The sequence below is a fragment of the Camelus dromedarius genome, chromosome 23, assembly GCF_036321535.1.
Source record: "Camelus dromedarius isolate mCamDro1 chromosome 23, mCamDro1.pat, whole genome shotgun sequence".
In the NCBI taxonomy this organism is placed as follows: Eukaryota; Metazoa; Chordata; class Mammalia; order Artiodactyla; family Camelidae; genus Camelus; species Camelus dromedarius.
Genome location: NC_087458.1, coordinates 26,660,644 through 26,677,525, shown reverse-complemented (window position 1 = coordinate 26,677,525; position 16,882 = coordinate 26,660,644). Strand labels below are relative to the sequence as shown.

Genomic DNA, 16,882 nt, shown 5'->3' with positions numbered 1-16,882 from the left:
GTTCTTCAAAAATGAAATCTACGACATAGAGATGGGCTGTTGCCCCACACAAAGTTCAAGGGCAAGCCACAGGTGTGAAACGTCTGGGCATGAAGTGGTCCTCTAAAGGATGGGACATTCTGTTTGCAGTTAAACGTCAACTGTTTACACTTCAGCCTCATGCAACATGCCTTAGGCCCCTTCACCACACTTGTCCATCATTCTCAGACCCATTTATGCAGTCACATGCAAATCCACATCTTATTGGAGACAAGCTTAATAATGGTCTTTATAGGAGGCACAAAGGTCAATTCCTCAAGCTCTTCCCCGATTCCCCTGGCTCCCCCTTTTGGGTTGAGGCATTGGCCACCATGGACCATGCGTCCTGGAGTCTGCAGACTAAACACAGCTCCTCTTGGCTGCTCTCCACAGCCATCTCCTCATGCTCCCTTAGAACATCAGATTCTTCTGCTTGTCGGGCTTTGGGAGACACAGAGGCTCCCGCAGGAGTGGAACCTGTTGTCCTCCATACCCATGTTCCTGTCACATCGTGGATAAGGCATGTCCCCCAACAGTGGCTCAGCACGACCATATCCACCTCCTCACAGGAAAATGGTACCTTCAGGAATGGGCTAAGCCTGACACGGCAGGTCTTTCCAAATACAGGAGGATGTGACTTCCCCAGTCCCGACCCTGAGGGGCTGATGAGGGCGCCCCTGCTGCCTAGACCTCTGGTGACTTGGGCTAACCCCTGGGAAGAGCTGACGGGACAAGAAAGGGAGACCATGTATTACACGGACGGCAGTGCCATCATCGTGTGCGATGGAGCCTGCTTATCAAAGACAGCAAGTCAGGGTGATCTCAGCTTCCTGAGCCCGTGGTGGTACAGATGGCCATGCACAGCGCCACTGCCCACGACAAGGCTCTGTGCGTATTTTTACTGACTCGTGAGCAGTTGCTAACTAGCCAGTGGTTTGTTAAGGCCAATGGCAGTGGGGTGATTTTCACGATCAAGGCTGTCCCATTTGGGGTGCCCCAATTTGAAGGAACCCTGCCTCAGCACCAGTCATAAATAAGGTTGCACCTGCTCCCGCAGACACAAATGCTACCACAGCAGAGGCTGTCTTCAATCTCAAAGCGGCATGCTTGTCTGAATCCAGTTCACCACCTGCTCAGGACTCTCAACCTCCAACTCTTCACCAAGTCCATCAGCTCCACCCACCACCAGAAAACCATAACCCCCCCAGTTCCCCCACCCCCATCCCCACCATTCTGGCCCTCCCTAGTCACCACTTTATACTCTTTATTCTCTGGCTGAACAGTCCCATCTCTCTCTGAGTCATGGGGGAGCTGCTGCCACACTGGCCTGGGCCTGCTGCACGGGTGTTCCTCGGACCGCAGCCCTTGCAAAAATTGCTTTAAATTGCAAATTATGCTCCCAAACCAAACACTGGAAACTGCCTTGGCAAGCTCCAGTTCTGCAAGGGGATCTTTCAACGGCTGGTGAGTGGATTTCACGGGGCTGCTGCCTCCATCTGCAGGCACCACCTGCTTCACCAGTGCACGTGCGGATGCTTCCACTGGCCAGCAGCTAGCCACATCTGCCAGGACGCCTCTGCTGAGCGGGTAATCTCTTTTCCAAATACATCCTGCCCTCATTGGCCCTCCTGACATCACGGACTCAGGTCAGGGATCTACCTCATTTTACTGCCTGTACAACCCAGCACTGGGCTCTCCAACGGGGCATCCCATGGAACTTTCATTTCCCACACTGGCCAGAGGCCTCTGAATTACTGAATGCCACAGTGGTCTTCTAAAATTCTTGTTCCCTAAGTTACAGGGCCGTAAAAGGGCTCCTTGCTGCTAAAAGCACTTATCAGTTAAGCTCTAGGCCTTGTGGCCACCACGGTCCTTGTCCCAACTGGGTTGGCCAGGCCGTGTTGCTTATGATCGTTAATATGGTGGAATCTAATGCCTTCATCTTACAGAACAATGTCATTTACATTTTCCCCAGCAATTCTGGGTCTCCTTGCAGATTTAAGATGTTGATCATCTTGCCTTCCAATATTCACCGGCAACCTGATCGGGGAAGGGCGCTTAGCTGTGGTCCCCTGGCCCATTAGAAGAACACGCACTCACCACGCTGCTGCTGGCCTACACGTGACGCGCGGCATTTATAACCCTTGGCCCTACCCCACTTTTGAGGAGGGGCCCCCAACAAGTGGCTGACCCACAAGGGCCCTATGATCAGTGTTCAGGTGGGGCAGTCAGTGGGCAGTCACGAAACTGCGAAGTGCAGGCGCTTGCCGCTGTTGCTTTTACTCTGTGCCTTTGTGCCATCTGGGTCATGGGGCTTCTCCTTAAACCTGGAGAGGCGACACTAGAAATGAGCTGGAACTGCACAGTGTGCGCCACAATTGCACTCAGGATGGGGGTAGGCAAGTGGTGGAAGTTCAGCCCTAGAGGGGATGCACCCGAAATGCCCCCAGGCACGGATGCCAGCTGGGTGATTCCGGCCCTCTTTCTTAAATGGGACCAACGGCACAAATGCTTGAAGGCCACCAGCCCTGCCCAAACAGTCACCAGCATCCTGACCTCTGGGCACTGGCCACAACACTGCCCTGCTTTTAACCCTAATTGGCTGAGAGGCTTATGCAGTTCAGACCCACCTCTGGCCATACAGAGCCAAACATTAGATTTTCAGGAGCATAAAACTAAATTTTCTTTAAACTAAGTTTACATATGTGCCTCCAACCTTGATTATTTATGGACGGAACCCTCTTATACCTCAAAAAAGAACACCGCCCAGTTCATTTGCAAGACGCATCCTTGAGAACCCCCCAGATCTCCTGAGAATTTGTGATGCTAGCAGACACTCCCAGTGGTGCAAGCAAACCTTGAGCAGGGAGTCCCAAATCTTTGTGACCCTGTTCAGACCCCCTGGCCTCTAAGTTCTCTCCTGGGTGGCTACCTGGGAGAGCCACGCCCTTTGGGATGACCTCCTCCAGCGGCGACAATGTTAGAAGAGGCTATGCCCCAGCCCTCAATGTCACAGGATGTGACTTCATCCTGAATGCCACCTCCACAACCTCAACCTCCCGCTGCAGCAGAGCTGACCCCCAGGAAGACACGGCGGCCGATGACGGCCAGCGCGCCCCAGGACTTGGCTTCTGAGCTAAATGCTTGTTTACCTCAACTTACTACTGACAACCCCCTTGAGTGGCATTTTGCAGAGTTAACTGTGTGATTACCCCCAGAGCCCCCTTGCTTACTACAACGCTTGCTGCTCGAGAGTGAGGCGGTGCTCTGACCGCCAGGCTGCGCTCTGCCTTTGGAGGGCCTTTGCGCTTCGCAAGGCCGCAGTATGTGTCAAGTCTCATGACCTTACAGGGGCCCCTTTAGACACCTGGTTGCCTGCCCTCATCATACCTGTTAAACTGGCCCCACTGGGGGTTTAACTTCTGTTGGGAGGACCCCCTCCCTGGCTGTGGACGCTGCCCCCACCACACCTCAACTACCCTCGAGGACCACAGCCACAGGGTCATCTTCCTACACCAGCACCACCCTAAAGGGGACCTTCTCCCATCGGCAACACTCAGGGCCCCACAATCCTCCCTTTCAGACCCTCTAATAATCTTAATATTTTACTGTAATGAGCAGGCACTAGGTCTCATTTCTGGCCCATGGTAATTGCTGAGCGTGTTACCAGGTTCAACAAAGGCTTCTGCCTGAGTTCATGGCCTACCTGGCTGGTTGGCTGACCCTGTCCCCGTTTGTCCAACAGCAGGCACCCCACACTACCCTGCAGCTCGCCTGGCTGATCTTTGCGGTGCTCAGTTGCTCTCACGCAGGACACTTTACAACAGAGCATGTGACGCCTGGCAGGAGCCCCTGTGTGCCCTCTGAAATCCTCCGTATCTGCCCAGACACTGACACCAGGTGGATGATTATAACCCACACCTTGTCCCAAGGAGCGCAGTTCCCACGGGTCCCGCTGCCCAGGAGAACCCCAGCTGACTTTGTCTTCCCGGATCAAACGGTCGGTGTGCACTGTGGGTCTGTGCCCCGGGGCCGTCACGCACCCGTGGTTCTGCACATATGCATTTCTCCTTCCCGCAACCTCCCACGCGTTCGCCTCCTCGCTGGCCGCCAGGAGTCTGTCCTGTCTGCTCATACCGATGCAGTTCAGTCTCCCCGGGACTACCCTCACAGATCGTCGGACACACCCATCAAACCTTCTGCCCCCTCCCAACAAAAGCATGTGGTATCCATCCCGATTAAGGTGGGAGTAGGTCTGCTACCACCCCTCAAAAAAGAACTGGGTTAGGCAGCACCATAAGAGGTCCTTAAGGCAAACACCAACCTGTCCGCCACCCTGTCTGAGCAGGATGGGCTGCTACGCCAACGCCCAGCCTTAACGCAACAATGACACGACTAGCGCAGACGGTTTTGGATAACGCTTTAACTGCAGATTGCTTACTGGCCACGGAGGGAGGTATACGCACTGCAAAGGGCACCACCTGCTGCATGTGTGTTAATAGTTCTGCACAAATTCAGACAAACTTAACAAAAGATGGCCCAACAGGTACAGATATTCTGTAGTCTCACCCAAGTTTTTAATGAAATACCTACCTTAACCTTATCCAGGGATTTTGATTTATTTTCTTGGATGGACCCCAATAAATGGGGGGGGGGTGGTTATGGACAGGGTTACAAATGATAATCTGTCTATTGATTGGCAGTTTTTGTTTCTTGCTCAAATGTTTCAGGTATCGGGTGACCAAAACCCTGCCAGTGGCTTTTAACAGCTCCATCATCCAGACAGTGCCCGTGATTTTCCCCAAAGACTAACGCCAGGGCATCACAGGGCCAATTGTGGCGAGGAAACAGTCGCTCTGAGTTGCTGCCTAGGCTCTGTGTGGTGTGGCAACTCTGCTCAGCCAGAGTCTGGACATTTAAATAAGGACCTGAGCTTAGGTTTCCTATCCCAAGCTCCCGCCTTGCTTTTCTTGAGGAACCTTTTAAGGTGACCACTCAAAGTCTGAGCCAGCAAAAATATTAGTGACTGCTGCCTCGACCTCCTCCAGGTAATAGGTGCTCACTGCCCTGCTCACTGTCTCCTGCCCCCGCGTGACCTGGGATGGAGGACGGCCCTTCCCTGGCTCACTGTACCCTTGTTTGGGGACTTGTAAGTAATAACGTTTACTTCCTTTGTGTGAGTGTATCGAAACTGTGCCTTCAGTCACAACGGCTTTGGGGTTTTCAGTTCCCCAAAGTGGGAGCCTGGATGTCTAGGGAACTGCCTGCTGACCCTGGGCAGGTGGCCTGTGCCTTCTCCTTCAGCAGGTCATAATCTGCATATTCTTAACACACCAGCTCCAAGCTTTCTAATACACTTCCTTCTGTAGGTCACAGTTGACTATGATCAAATTGAGTTTTCTAATAGCCATGGGGGTAAAATCCTAAAATCAAAGAAGCGAGGTGGAGGTGCTTAGCTATCAGAAGTAAGGAAGATGCTAGCATTGAAATGAGTAATAAGGTCAGAGTGGCAGCCGGGAGGATCTGACCCTCAGAGAGCTGTAAATGTGGTTGATAGAACATTAACCATGAATAGGTTAAACAGATGGGCAGCCAACAAAATTACTGCTTTAATATTCTAGTAAAAGAATAGAAATTATAATCTGCTGTCAGATCACAATGCAATTAAACTAAAAATCAATAATGGAAAGATGGTTGGAAAAATCTCAAAACAGACAGAGATTTAACAACATGCTTCTAATAACACATGGGTCAAAGAAGACATCTTATAATATTTAGAACAAAATAAAAATAAAAACACAACTTTGCCAAAATTTGGGGGATGCAGTAAAAGCAGTGCTTCAAGGGAAACGCATAGCATTGAACGTGTATATTAGAAAAGGAGAAGGATTGCCTACATCAATCATCTGAGCTTCCACCTTAGGAAACTAAAGAAGAGCAAATAAAATCCAAATTAAGCAGAAGAAAAGAAACAACAGGAATTAGAGCAGAAATGTAAGAAATTGGATTCAGCAAATCAATAGAGAAAAGTCAATGAAACCAAAACCCGGCTCTTTGAAAAGATCAATAATATAAATAAGGCTCCAGCTAGACTAAGAAAAACACAGAGGAGACACAGATTACTAGCATCAGAAATGAAAACAACAATGTCACTGCTAATAGCATGGTTAGAAAAAGGGGAATAAAAGAATGCTAAGAACTTTATGCCACAAACTTGATAACATAGATGAAACGGACCGATTCCTTGAAGGACAAAATTTGCTAAAAATCACACAAGGAGAAACAGACAATCTTAACATACATATGTATTTGCAGCGTGAAGATCTTTGTATTGTATCTTAAAGCCCAGCAATAAGCAACCAGGATGAAAGCAGCACTGAACAGCCAAGAAAACAGAATGGCTTAGCCAGATGGTATCAGCCAGTCTCTGCCATCCTCCACCCGAGCCCTGGCACAGTGAGCTCATGAGCGGAGTAGGTAGGTGGCAGGGATGGAGGCGGGGTATGGACCCAACAGCATGGGACCGTGGCTGACCCAGCTACCAATGCTGCCAAACGTTCAACTTGCCAGCAACAGAGACAGATGCTGAACTCACATATTTTAACATCCCTTGCAGAAAACCAGCTACTCACTTGGTGGCAGACTGATGGCATTGGACCTTCCTACTCTGAAAGGGGCAGTAGTTCATCTGGACTGGAACTGACTCGTATTCCTAACTGTAAGGCCACCATCAGCATCACTGTCTGGGGGCTTACAAGTGTGTGATCCCCTGGATAGGATCCCACATAACATTGCCTCTGATCAAGGGATACACTTGACAGTAAAGGAGGCTGGCTACGGGCATGTGGGGAGGGGACCCACCACGTCTGTCACCTACGAGGGCTGCTGGCTTGGTAGAGTGACAGGGCCATGTTCTGAAGGTCTAGCTATGAAACCAGTTTGAAGGTGATCCGTTGGGAAAGTGGGGCCTCATTCCCCAGGATAAACTGAAGACCATTAAAAGATGCTGTGGTCCCAGTAAGTAGATTATTGGGTGTGGGAATCAAGGGATGAAAGCAAACGTGATCCGTTCACCACCAGCATCAGTGGCTTTCTTAGGGAAATTTTTCATCCTTACAACTTTAGGTTCTGTGGGTCCAGCCCAGCACTGTCCAACAGAAATATAAAGTAAGCCACATATATAATTTTTCTAGTTCTAGTCAAATTCAAAAAGCTAAAAGGAAAAGAGAAATTAATTTCAGTAATATATTTTATTTAACCTACTTGTATTGGCTGTGTTTCAACTGCTCAGTGGCCACATGGGGCTAGTGGCTCCTGGGCTGGACAGTGCCAGCCTGGAGGGCCTGGTTCCCAGGATGGGAGTGCTTCTACTAGGGACACAGTAGGAGCTCGGGCACTTTGAGTTCCTTATTTACGCCAAGAGGCTGGCAGGCAAGCAAAGCACTCACTGTTCTGGCAGGGCAGTTGACGACAATCGTCAGGGCCATTGGTTACACAGGAGGGGCAGCGGAGAATTCATCTGGCACTCTTGTATTCCCTTGTCCGGTTTTGAGGATAAATTAACAAGGGAGTGGCCACAGCCTGAGAAGTCATCATGACCAGGAGCTCATGTCCCTCACGGATGAAGGTCTAGGCTATCCTGCCAGGTAAACCCCCCAAGACGAGCAGAGCCCTTAGCTGAGCACAAAAGGAATCTACGGCAGGCAGCAGAGGAGGTTGGACAGGAGAATTTGCTGTGACCTCCAGACAAGCTGTAGTAGTGCGTGTCGGCCTTTCCTGCATCAGCCGCCTAGGAAGAGAAACCAACCACACTCCGGGAAGAACTGTTTCAAAGATGGGGCAAGACTTCCTCACAAAGCAAGCGGACAGTCCTGGGTGCTTGGCTTGGCTGCTCCCTTTATGAGCAAAGCATTCATTCCCTTAGCTGCCTGGAGTGCTGGCTGCTGACAGCCCACAGCTGAGGTCCCTCTGGGAGCGGCCTTGGCCAACGGGCACCGTGCAACCCAAGGTTGTATCCCCTTGAGGGCATCCACATCCCGTATAAATCAATGTGGAGGTACGAAAGTTTCTGCCTCAATGGGGCGCCACTCTGAAGGGCGACCCTAGCTTCAGCGCTTCCTATAGGCTATGCTGACATCTATCATAACTGCCGCACGGTTCAGCATCACCTCTGCCCAGTCCTGCTTTCCTCACTCCCTTATGGGAGTTATTCCTAGGAACACGCCACAGCAAACCACCTTCCACAAATCTCTGACTCCAGGAACCTTGGCAGAAACACAAACCTGCATTATCTAAAACCCCAGAGTGATAACTGGGTAAGAAGGTAGAAATTAATGGTTTCATTTTCATCCACATTCATTTATAATTGCATCTGGTTTTCACGATGCCCTTCCATGGGTTTGCAGGAGAAAATAAAGACACGATGATTCTCTGCTGACCATCCTTCTTTCGGCTTCTGCATCTTGAGTTTGGAGATTCTCTCTTACCTGGTTGTCTCAAACCTATCCCTGAATTTAAATGTTTACCTGTTTGAGGTGCTTTCTTGCAATACGTCTTGTAGTCATCACTGATCTTCTCTATGGCCACCTTTGGGTACTGATAGCAGAGTTCCTCAAAGGACATTTTCTCCATGTCTATCAAATAGGGGAAAACAGGGAAGCCTTTAGTTGCCCATCCTGGTTTCAAAGACTCTCATACTTTTTTTTGGAAGGTATTGCCTTTAAAATGTTATTTAAGTAAGACAATAGTGTTCTAGTGGAATGTTTACACAGGGAATACAAGTTTCCTAGGCTAAATTAGAAGCAAAAAAATACAGCCTCCCTTGCTCTCCGGAGTGAGCTTCCTGCCCTTCTCGGGGACACCTGACCCATGGAGATTGTCTACCTGAGGTATGCTAGGGTAACTGAGATATGACTTTGGAAGAGGTACTGACTGTTAACACATATATCAGAAGTGATTCGTCCAAATGAATACTGACCCCTTCAAGCCCCATCTTTTGCAGGGAGGAGCTGCAAATGCATTCCAAACATTCAGCTATTGCTTCAAATAATTTTCTGCATTTAGGGATAGCATGTGGCACATGATTCACTAGGGCCTTTTTCTCTTTCTTGGCTCTGCCTTTGGGAATTACTTTCAGAACTGACAGCTCATATATCTGAATATCGTGAATAGTGGTAAATCATTGTCCACTGAGAGTGAACAATTTTTTTCTAGAGATAGCTAAATATACAGTTTCTAGTCATGCATGGTGACTCGAGAGGGAACACCTTTCTGTATCCCAAATAACATGGGACAGTAAGACTGAGGCAGCAAGAGAAGTTTTCATGATTATTGGGCAACAGCTGAGCAGCAGCACCGCACCTACCAAGGTGAAAACGCTCATGTGTGTTGTGATTTCTGGGGCAGAGTAAGTCTGACCACACACAGCTGTCCTGGAGCTCTCCAGGGCAGCCCAGTACTTTCTGAGGTTATACTGATGGCGTCTAGAAGGACTATGGGGTGTGGATGTCCGCTGTCCACATGTCAGCCTTGTCACTGTCATCATTGTCATCTCTCACCCAGGGGAACCTGTGAGTGGTGAGAGCCACGTGGATTGTTGCTGCAACGGTCCAGGTTTCCAGTTCTAGATCAGTTCCTGCCTTGCTGAGAGACCCTGGGCAAGTCTTTTCACGTCTCTGGGATGCAGTTTCTCCATATGAAAGATGAGAGTATTCCAGCTCTGGCGCTCAGTGAATTTAGGGTGCAGTCTGAGTGGTGGTGTCAGCCTACCCGGGAGGCAGGGCCCTGGCTTGGACAAATGTACAGGTGGCCCTTTATCAGGTTAGATTTGCTTTCCAAAAAGCTCTGGTGGAGGAAGTGCTGGGGTGTGCTGCGGGGAGGGAGGAGGCGTCCCCATGGAGGTGATTCTCACTCTTCCTTACCTCCCCTGGCATTCCGTGGCCACCAAGGGAACACCCCTTGCCCAGTATGTGTGTGGGGTCAAGTTTACCAGCCATCCTTTCTTTCACTTTTCTCTTGATTTCTGGGAAGAGGATTTGGAATGTTTGGGATTTAGAGAGAAGGAAGGTGAAATTCTGAGATAAAACAGAAGGCCTATTCATACTAGGTTTAAATAACTCATGCCCAAGCATGCTCTGAGGGGCAGGCAGCCACAGCCTCTGGCTTTGTACACGGAGTGCACGGAAGAGTTGAGTGTTACATCTTTTTGTGTAAATCTAGCGAGTACTGCTTATCGAGGACCTGCTTGCTGTGCAAATGCATCACCTCCAGTCCTTTCAACAGCGCCAACATCCCCATTCTACAGAGGAGGAAATGAGGCCCGGAGAGAGAAAGTAACTTGCTGGGCAAGCTCACAGAGCCAAGGAGTCATGGAAATGAATTCTCAGAGCTCTGGCTTACTCCTAGTTATCTGTGTTTTTCAAAGTATAGGTCACGACTCTACAGTATGTCAAAAAACAGAGTCATCACCAGCTTTCACAGAATGAAATGGAAGAGCATGTAAGTATAATATGTAATATGTATAGAATAGAACAGAATATATGAGAGTGTATCATCTTACGCAGTAAGGGCAGGTGTGGCTTTGTGAAAAATTTTTCTACATATATGCACACACATATTCACAGGTGTACACTCCCTGGATCCTGAAGCCAAATGCATTGCGGACCGAAGTTTGAGAAGCACCACAGCCCTCTGTTGCCTCAGCACCGATAACTAAGGCAGCTCGCTCAGCCTGAGTGACGGCTGCTCTTACTGTTGCCAGATGTCGTGCTAACAGCTTTCACAGATGGTCTTGGGACATCGTCACAACAAGCCTGTTGTTATTCCCATTTTACAGACGAGAAAACGGGGGCTTAAAGAGAGTTTAGATTCAGTGCTCAGGTTCACACAGTCACCAGTAGAGCCAGGATGTAACCCCAGCCTCCTCCCCACTGCCAGGGGGGCCGGTGTATTATGTTGGGGGTGGGGTAGGTGTTAAAAATATTTCACAGAAACGCTTTGATTCTGGGGGAGGTGTGGTGAGGTGGAACATGCTTCTTGGACGCATGAAACGAAGCAGTCAGGGTAAGGGGGTGATGCCTCGGTGGGCAGGAGTCTGGCCCAGTTTGAGTGCTCTGGCTCCCTTCAGTCACTCAGTCTGGATTCACATCCTGGCTCTGCCACTTTCTGTGTGACCTTGGGAACGCAACTTGTCTTCTCTGTGCCTCAGTGACTCCGGACTTACCTCATCGGTTACTTTGAAGATCAGATGAGGTCATGTGCATTGCACAGCGCTGACACACAGCAAACACTCACTAAATGTTAAATACTGACATTTCCCAGCTGCCTATGTGTAAGGACAAGAAAAGTGATGGTGACTGTCCTTACCTGCCAGAAACACTGGCGACCTCCTTTCTACGCGGAGGGATCCGCCTTGCTTCAGGTCCTCGGTAGCGATCTTCTGCCACTGCATGGATTCCATTTCTTCCATGTTAGTCAAGCCCTGGCTTAACTCTAGAGATTCCTCAAACCTCTTATAAAGAAGGAGATTCTCTTCTTTGCTTATCGAGTCTCTTTTATGCCACCTGGTGCTGACGACCTTGGTCTGCGTCTAAGAGAACGGGGTGGGGGCGGACAGCATTTGCCACAGAAACTAGACGAGAAGCAAGATGTTTACAGCCCGGTCCTTCTGTGCCTCCCAGTCACATAGACTTCGCAGATTATTTTCAATGTGTTGAGAACTATTGCTCCTTTACACACAAACCCACCCCCATCCCTCTTCAAATCAAACTCATTCTCTATAAGGGAGAAATTCTATATGAATGTGATTTCTTCAGAGTCAGTGTATGCACTTGAATCTTTTTCCCGGGGAGATTTATCTTTAGAACACGAGGGACCATGTCAACCGCTAGGTGTTACTAGGAAAAATCAGAATTTCATTTGCTTTAACAAATAGCATGTCTAAAAGAGCGATTACTCTCTTTTTATTCCCTCAACTTCATGATTCCTCCCCAACTCAAAATCCTTCCTACTGTAAAACTGAGAAACCAGTAGTCCTCTTCATCCAGGAATTCAGCATACCAGGGGCTGAGCATCTGAAACCCAAACACAACGGAAGTGCTATGAGATGCCTGCGGGCTCTCTCCTGCTGGCATTTATGTGGGAGGAGACTAGGCTGCGGGTTCTGGATTCTCCAGACAGCAAACACCAGTCATGACCACACAGGGGGTATTCCTTTGCCTCTCTGAATACGGCAGCTCATGCAGCCTCTCTCTGAATCTCAGACAATAATAATCAACAGTTACTTAAGAAGAGATACAACAATTTACTGAAGGACAACTATTTGACATCCTCATACGTCTTTGCTCCTTTGCAAAGTACTATCTCATTTAATTCTTAAAATGGTCCTGGAAACCAAATATCTCCTTTAATATGTCTACTCTTAATATCTCCCACTTGAAGACCTTACCCATTTGTGAAGAATATTTCATTACATTAGAACAAACAAACAAACAAACAAACAAAAACATCCCCTACAAGTCAGTGCTTAGCTAGATTTATTTATCTGCACTCTCATTCTTATTCATTTATCTGACAAACATTTTCTGGGTGCCTGGCGCTGTGCACATGGCTGGGAATACACAGATCAACGTGCTACAAGGCTGGTTCTCAAGGAGCTAACCTTCTAGCAGGATGAACAGCAGTGGGACTCGTGCTAAGACAGAGGTAAGAATGAAGTTCTTTGGGAGCAGAGAGGAGGAAACCATTATTTATGTTTTGAGTTCAGGAAATCCAGGAAAAGTTCATAAAGACAAGGGGGTTTAAACCAGAATTTGCACCTTGCAGGATAAGGAGGAGCTCACCACGTGGAGTAAAGGGCCATCCAGGTGGTGGGAAGAACTCAAGCAAAGACACAGAGATGGGAAAGAACATGGAAGAGAATGATGAGTACTCCAGCATGGCTGAGCTGTCGCATCACCGCAAAGAGCTCAGGGATGGGGCGGTGGCAACGGATGAGACAGGGAAGGTTGGCTGGGACTGCACATAAGGGACTTGAGTGCTTTGGTAAGTAGCCTGGGCATTATCTTGCAGGCAATAAGTTGCCAATAATAATTTTTAAGGAATGTAAGATTGTCTCCAGAAACTGCCCAAGTAACGTTGCCAAGAACAGAGGTTAAGAGTATGAATTTTAGTAACTTTATCAGCTCTCCTAGGCTCCTCGGGGAACCAAAGTCAAGTATCTTCCTGAAAGAATGAAACTCAGTGATTGAATAATAGCAATATATAATGTAATATAATGTTACTGACTAATGGATAAGCTCTAAATATATATATTAAATATGAAAAATAAAGATGTATAAAATGAGTAGTCTATTCATGTCTATTTTGGTTTAAAAGATTTATGAGTGATGTCAGCATCATGGTATAATGAGATACTCCCTCTGTCTTTCTCCTTCAATTTACGAATAATAAAACACCCATAATTCAACAAATGTTCCTCTGCCCAACACACCAGGACGTAAAAGGTTTCCACACATCTGTACAAAGATGGGTGGACAGGTAGAGGCAAGCACAAGTCCAGCTCCTACCCCGATCTTCTCCCTGCCCTCCCAGCAGCTAAGCCCACGGTCCAGGTATACCCAGGCACGATGGCGGTGGCCACCATCCCAGTGCCCCATGCAGTTATGCCAGCAACAGCAATGGCACTGGCAGCAGCAAGGCACCAGTGACCAGCAAGGCACAAGGAGTGACAGCAGGGGCACCAGGGACAACTCTGGCAGAGCTGGTGGAGCATGGAAAGTGCCAGTTCTTAAATATAGTCAGAAGGAGCTCAGGCCGAGGAACCAAAAACTTTTGCAACAGCACCAAAAGAAAAGACCCTAATTATTAACGTCATGAATTGTTAGAATCAAGTTTAAAAGCTTTACCTAAAGAATAAAGATGTTGCTACTTTAAACGCACCGGCAGAGAGAAAAACTCATCAAGCACTATGAAAAACACGTAACACTGTATCACAAAAAGAAAATGACAGTTCTTCAGAAACCAAACTTAAAATCATAAAATATTGCAATCTAACTGATAGAGAATTCAGAACAGCTGTCATGAAGAAACTCAATGAGCTTCAAGAAAACTCAGAAAAGCACACAACACAGGCAGTAAGACTCCATAGATGGCGGACTTGAAGAAGGAATGAAAGGAGGCTAGGGACCACTCCTCTCCCTCCATCCTAACTTGGGGTTTTGGCTGCTTCTGGAGAATTTATACAGGTTGCTCCTAAGAGCTGAACCAACTCTTCAATATGTAAAGGGCTGTGTGGGTAGTTGTATGATTAAGTTAGCCAGTGGGGATGACCAGACGGGATCTTTGGTCAGTCTTGACCTAACCTTCCGTATACTAATGGCCTACCTGACAGATCTCCTTCTGAGCTCTGGGAATCCAGGGGTTTGCATCCCCAGAAGGCAGCAGCTCCTTCAGGCCTTTGATGGTTTGGGACTTTAGTGGTAAGCGTGGACCGATCTGCTCATTCAGGTAGAGCTCACAGATTCGGTTGCCCAGCATGTGCCGAAAGATGGCTTTCCCAGTCTTCCTGTTACTCATCAGGACACTGAGGAAATGGTGCAGGTCCTGCCAGAGGTCCAGGAGTTGGATCTCCTCTTTCAAATTTTGCTTCCTCAGGTGGTCCCGGAAGGGACCCCCCGCACAGGCATCAGCACACAAGGCCCAGTGGGTGTACCCCAAGGAGAGGTTTTGCTTGATGGCTTTCCTCATTGTCATGTGGTGGGAGTGACTGATGATGGGGGTGACAGTCCTCAGGTGGGTTGAGAATGCTGTCTCAAAGAGGCCCTCCATGTGGAGGTGGCTCTTGGCTTTCTTCTTCATGTTGGACTTCCTGGTACAGAGAATATCTTTTTCCAGAAAACTGCTTCTTCTCTCCTTTGAAGAGGCCTCTTTCAGGGGGGACAGTTGTATAACCACCTTCTCTTGAGGACACAGCTCCTGGGGGAGGCAAAGGTTGCTCTCTGGCTTGAGATCCATTTCCAGAGACCAAGATCGAGGGTCTATCAACTGCCACATCTTCCTCTTGGTCTTCCTGCTCGAGTACCACCTCTGGGGGTGGTGGCATTTCCTGATGCTCATGTTCAGAGGGAGCCCTCCTACGTGGGTGTAGCAAATACTGTACAGGCGAGTCTCGTATTCTTGCATCAGCACCTGGCACGACTCCTCCTTGGCCATGGCCCCCTTGGCGTGAGTATAAAAGTTGGGGAGCCAGTAGCTCTGGAGTTTGAACAGAGCCACTTTCTGCATATGGCTCAGGATCTCTCTCCTGGTGGTTGACTGGTTGGGATGCCAGATGGAAAGGTTCAGGAGGGACTCTGGAAAGAATAAAGAGAGATAAAGGATGACAATGATGTGGTGATGGTGTGGTTTTTGAATTTTTCCAGATGTCTGTGGGCACAGCACTTCATTCATTCCTCATGCAATCCTGGGGTGTAGACAGGTCAATTACACAGTGTGCATGTTTCTAGGGTTTGCTCAGCACACAGTGACCCCTTTCTCTGATTACCTTCCTTCTTCCTCATAGAAATAAGCCATTTTATGGGATTCCTCTGGTCATTTTTCAGATTACTGAATGTTATAGTAAAGAAAAGCAAAAGGTACAAGAAAATATTTTTAAGAACAAAAAACATGTACCTCTGAATGAGATTTCTCAACGTTAGATCTGACTGAAGGAAGGAGTTTGGACTGGACAATCTGAAAAAGTTCTGACTAGCCTTGATTTTAATGTCATTAAAGCTCAATTACCTATATTATTAGAGACAAGCATGACTAATCCCAAATAGCAGATCTTCTGGAACACATTTCTATTTGGGTTAGGAACACCTCTTCCAGTAACAAAGAAAAAATTTGAATAAATCTAATGTTCTAGAAAAGAGAGTGGAAAACTATTCTCTGTAGAGAGCCAGACAGTAAATATTTTAGGCTTTGTGAGCCATATATAGTCTCTGTTGCACAGCCTTCTTCTTTAAGCCTTTAAAGATGCAAAAATATTCTTAGCCCATAGGCCACATGCACTGCATTTGGCCTCTGGACTGTAGTTTGCTCTAAAGAACCCCAATTGAAAAAATAACAACCAAAAACAAAATAAAACAAAGCAAAAAAAATCAAGGCATGCAGGCTTAGATGTTGCATGAGCTGTTCAATTACCCTGTCCCAACTCCTCTTCACTCTTTCCAGCCCATCTTCAGAGATAAGCAATGTCTCGGGAAGAGGCACATACCAGCAAGGACAGCTGGTCTCTCTCAACCCTGCCCTGTTAAGGGTTGGGGTTCTCACTGGCATTCCTGATACACAGAAGATGGAGAGGGTAGCAGCCTGCACAGCAAGATACTGAAGACAGTCAGACACCAGGTTGATTTCTCCCTGGCGTCTCCCAGGGATTTCACTTCAGATACGCTTCATGATTCTTACTTATGTTCGTGTTACAGAGAGTCGCCACCCTGGAGCTCTCCTGCAGGTGGGTGGCCTTCAGCACGAAGAGGAGGGACAGGTAGGAGTCTCTCACTTCCAGGTCCATCTCATCTATGCTTAGGATCTTCTCAACAAGAACCCAGAAATCTACCAGCTCTTCACCTGCAGACCAGACAGGGTAGGCACTGAGCTGCACCCCAGTCTTGCCCCTTCAGTGGTTGCATCTGAGCGTAGCAGCTGAAACCCCACCTCCCCACCAGTCTGCTGTACTGCCTCCAACATCACTTTTCATCACTCCTTTGGCTTAAAGCATCATCTCCAGAAATGTCCTAATTTGGGAGCAGATGGGAAGCATGGTAAAAAGGGACTTCATGGATAGGAATGTTTCATGATCGCTTTTGGTTATTAGAAAAACTGT

General features: G+C 48.0%; 1 protein-coding gene across 1 annotated transcript in view; it reads right to left on the bottom strand.

Moving 5' to 3' along the window:
• Positions 1–16,882, bottom strand: part of RGSL1 (regulator of G protein signaling like 1) — a 54,292-nt gene that overhangs the window by 27,429 nt on the left and 9,981 nt on the right. The window contains exons 5-9 of the mRNA XM_010988541.3: positions 16,465–16,626; positions 14,401–15,368; positions 12,027–12,089; positions 11,383–11,605; positions 8,544–8,651 (exon numbers count right to left, since the gene is read on the bottom strand). Of these exons, the coding sequence (XP_010986843.2) occupies positions 8,544–8,651; positions 11,383–11,605; positions 12,027–12,089; positions 14,401–15,368; positions 16,465–16,626 (1,524 nt within the window). The remainder of the gene's footprint in view (positions 1–8,543; positions 8,652–11,382; positions 11,606–12,026; positions 12,090–14,400; positions 15,369–16,464; positions 16,627–16,882) is intronic.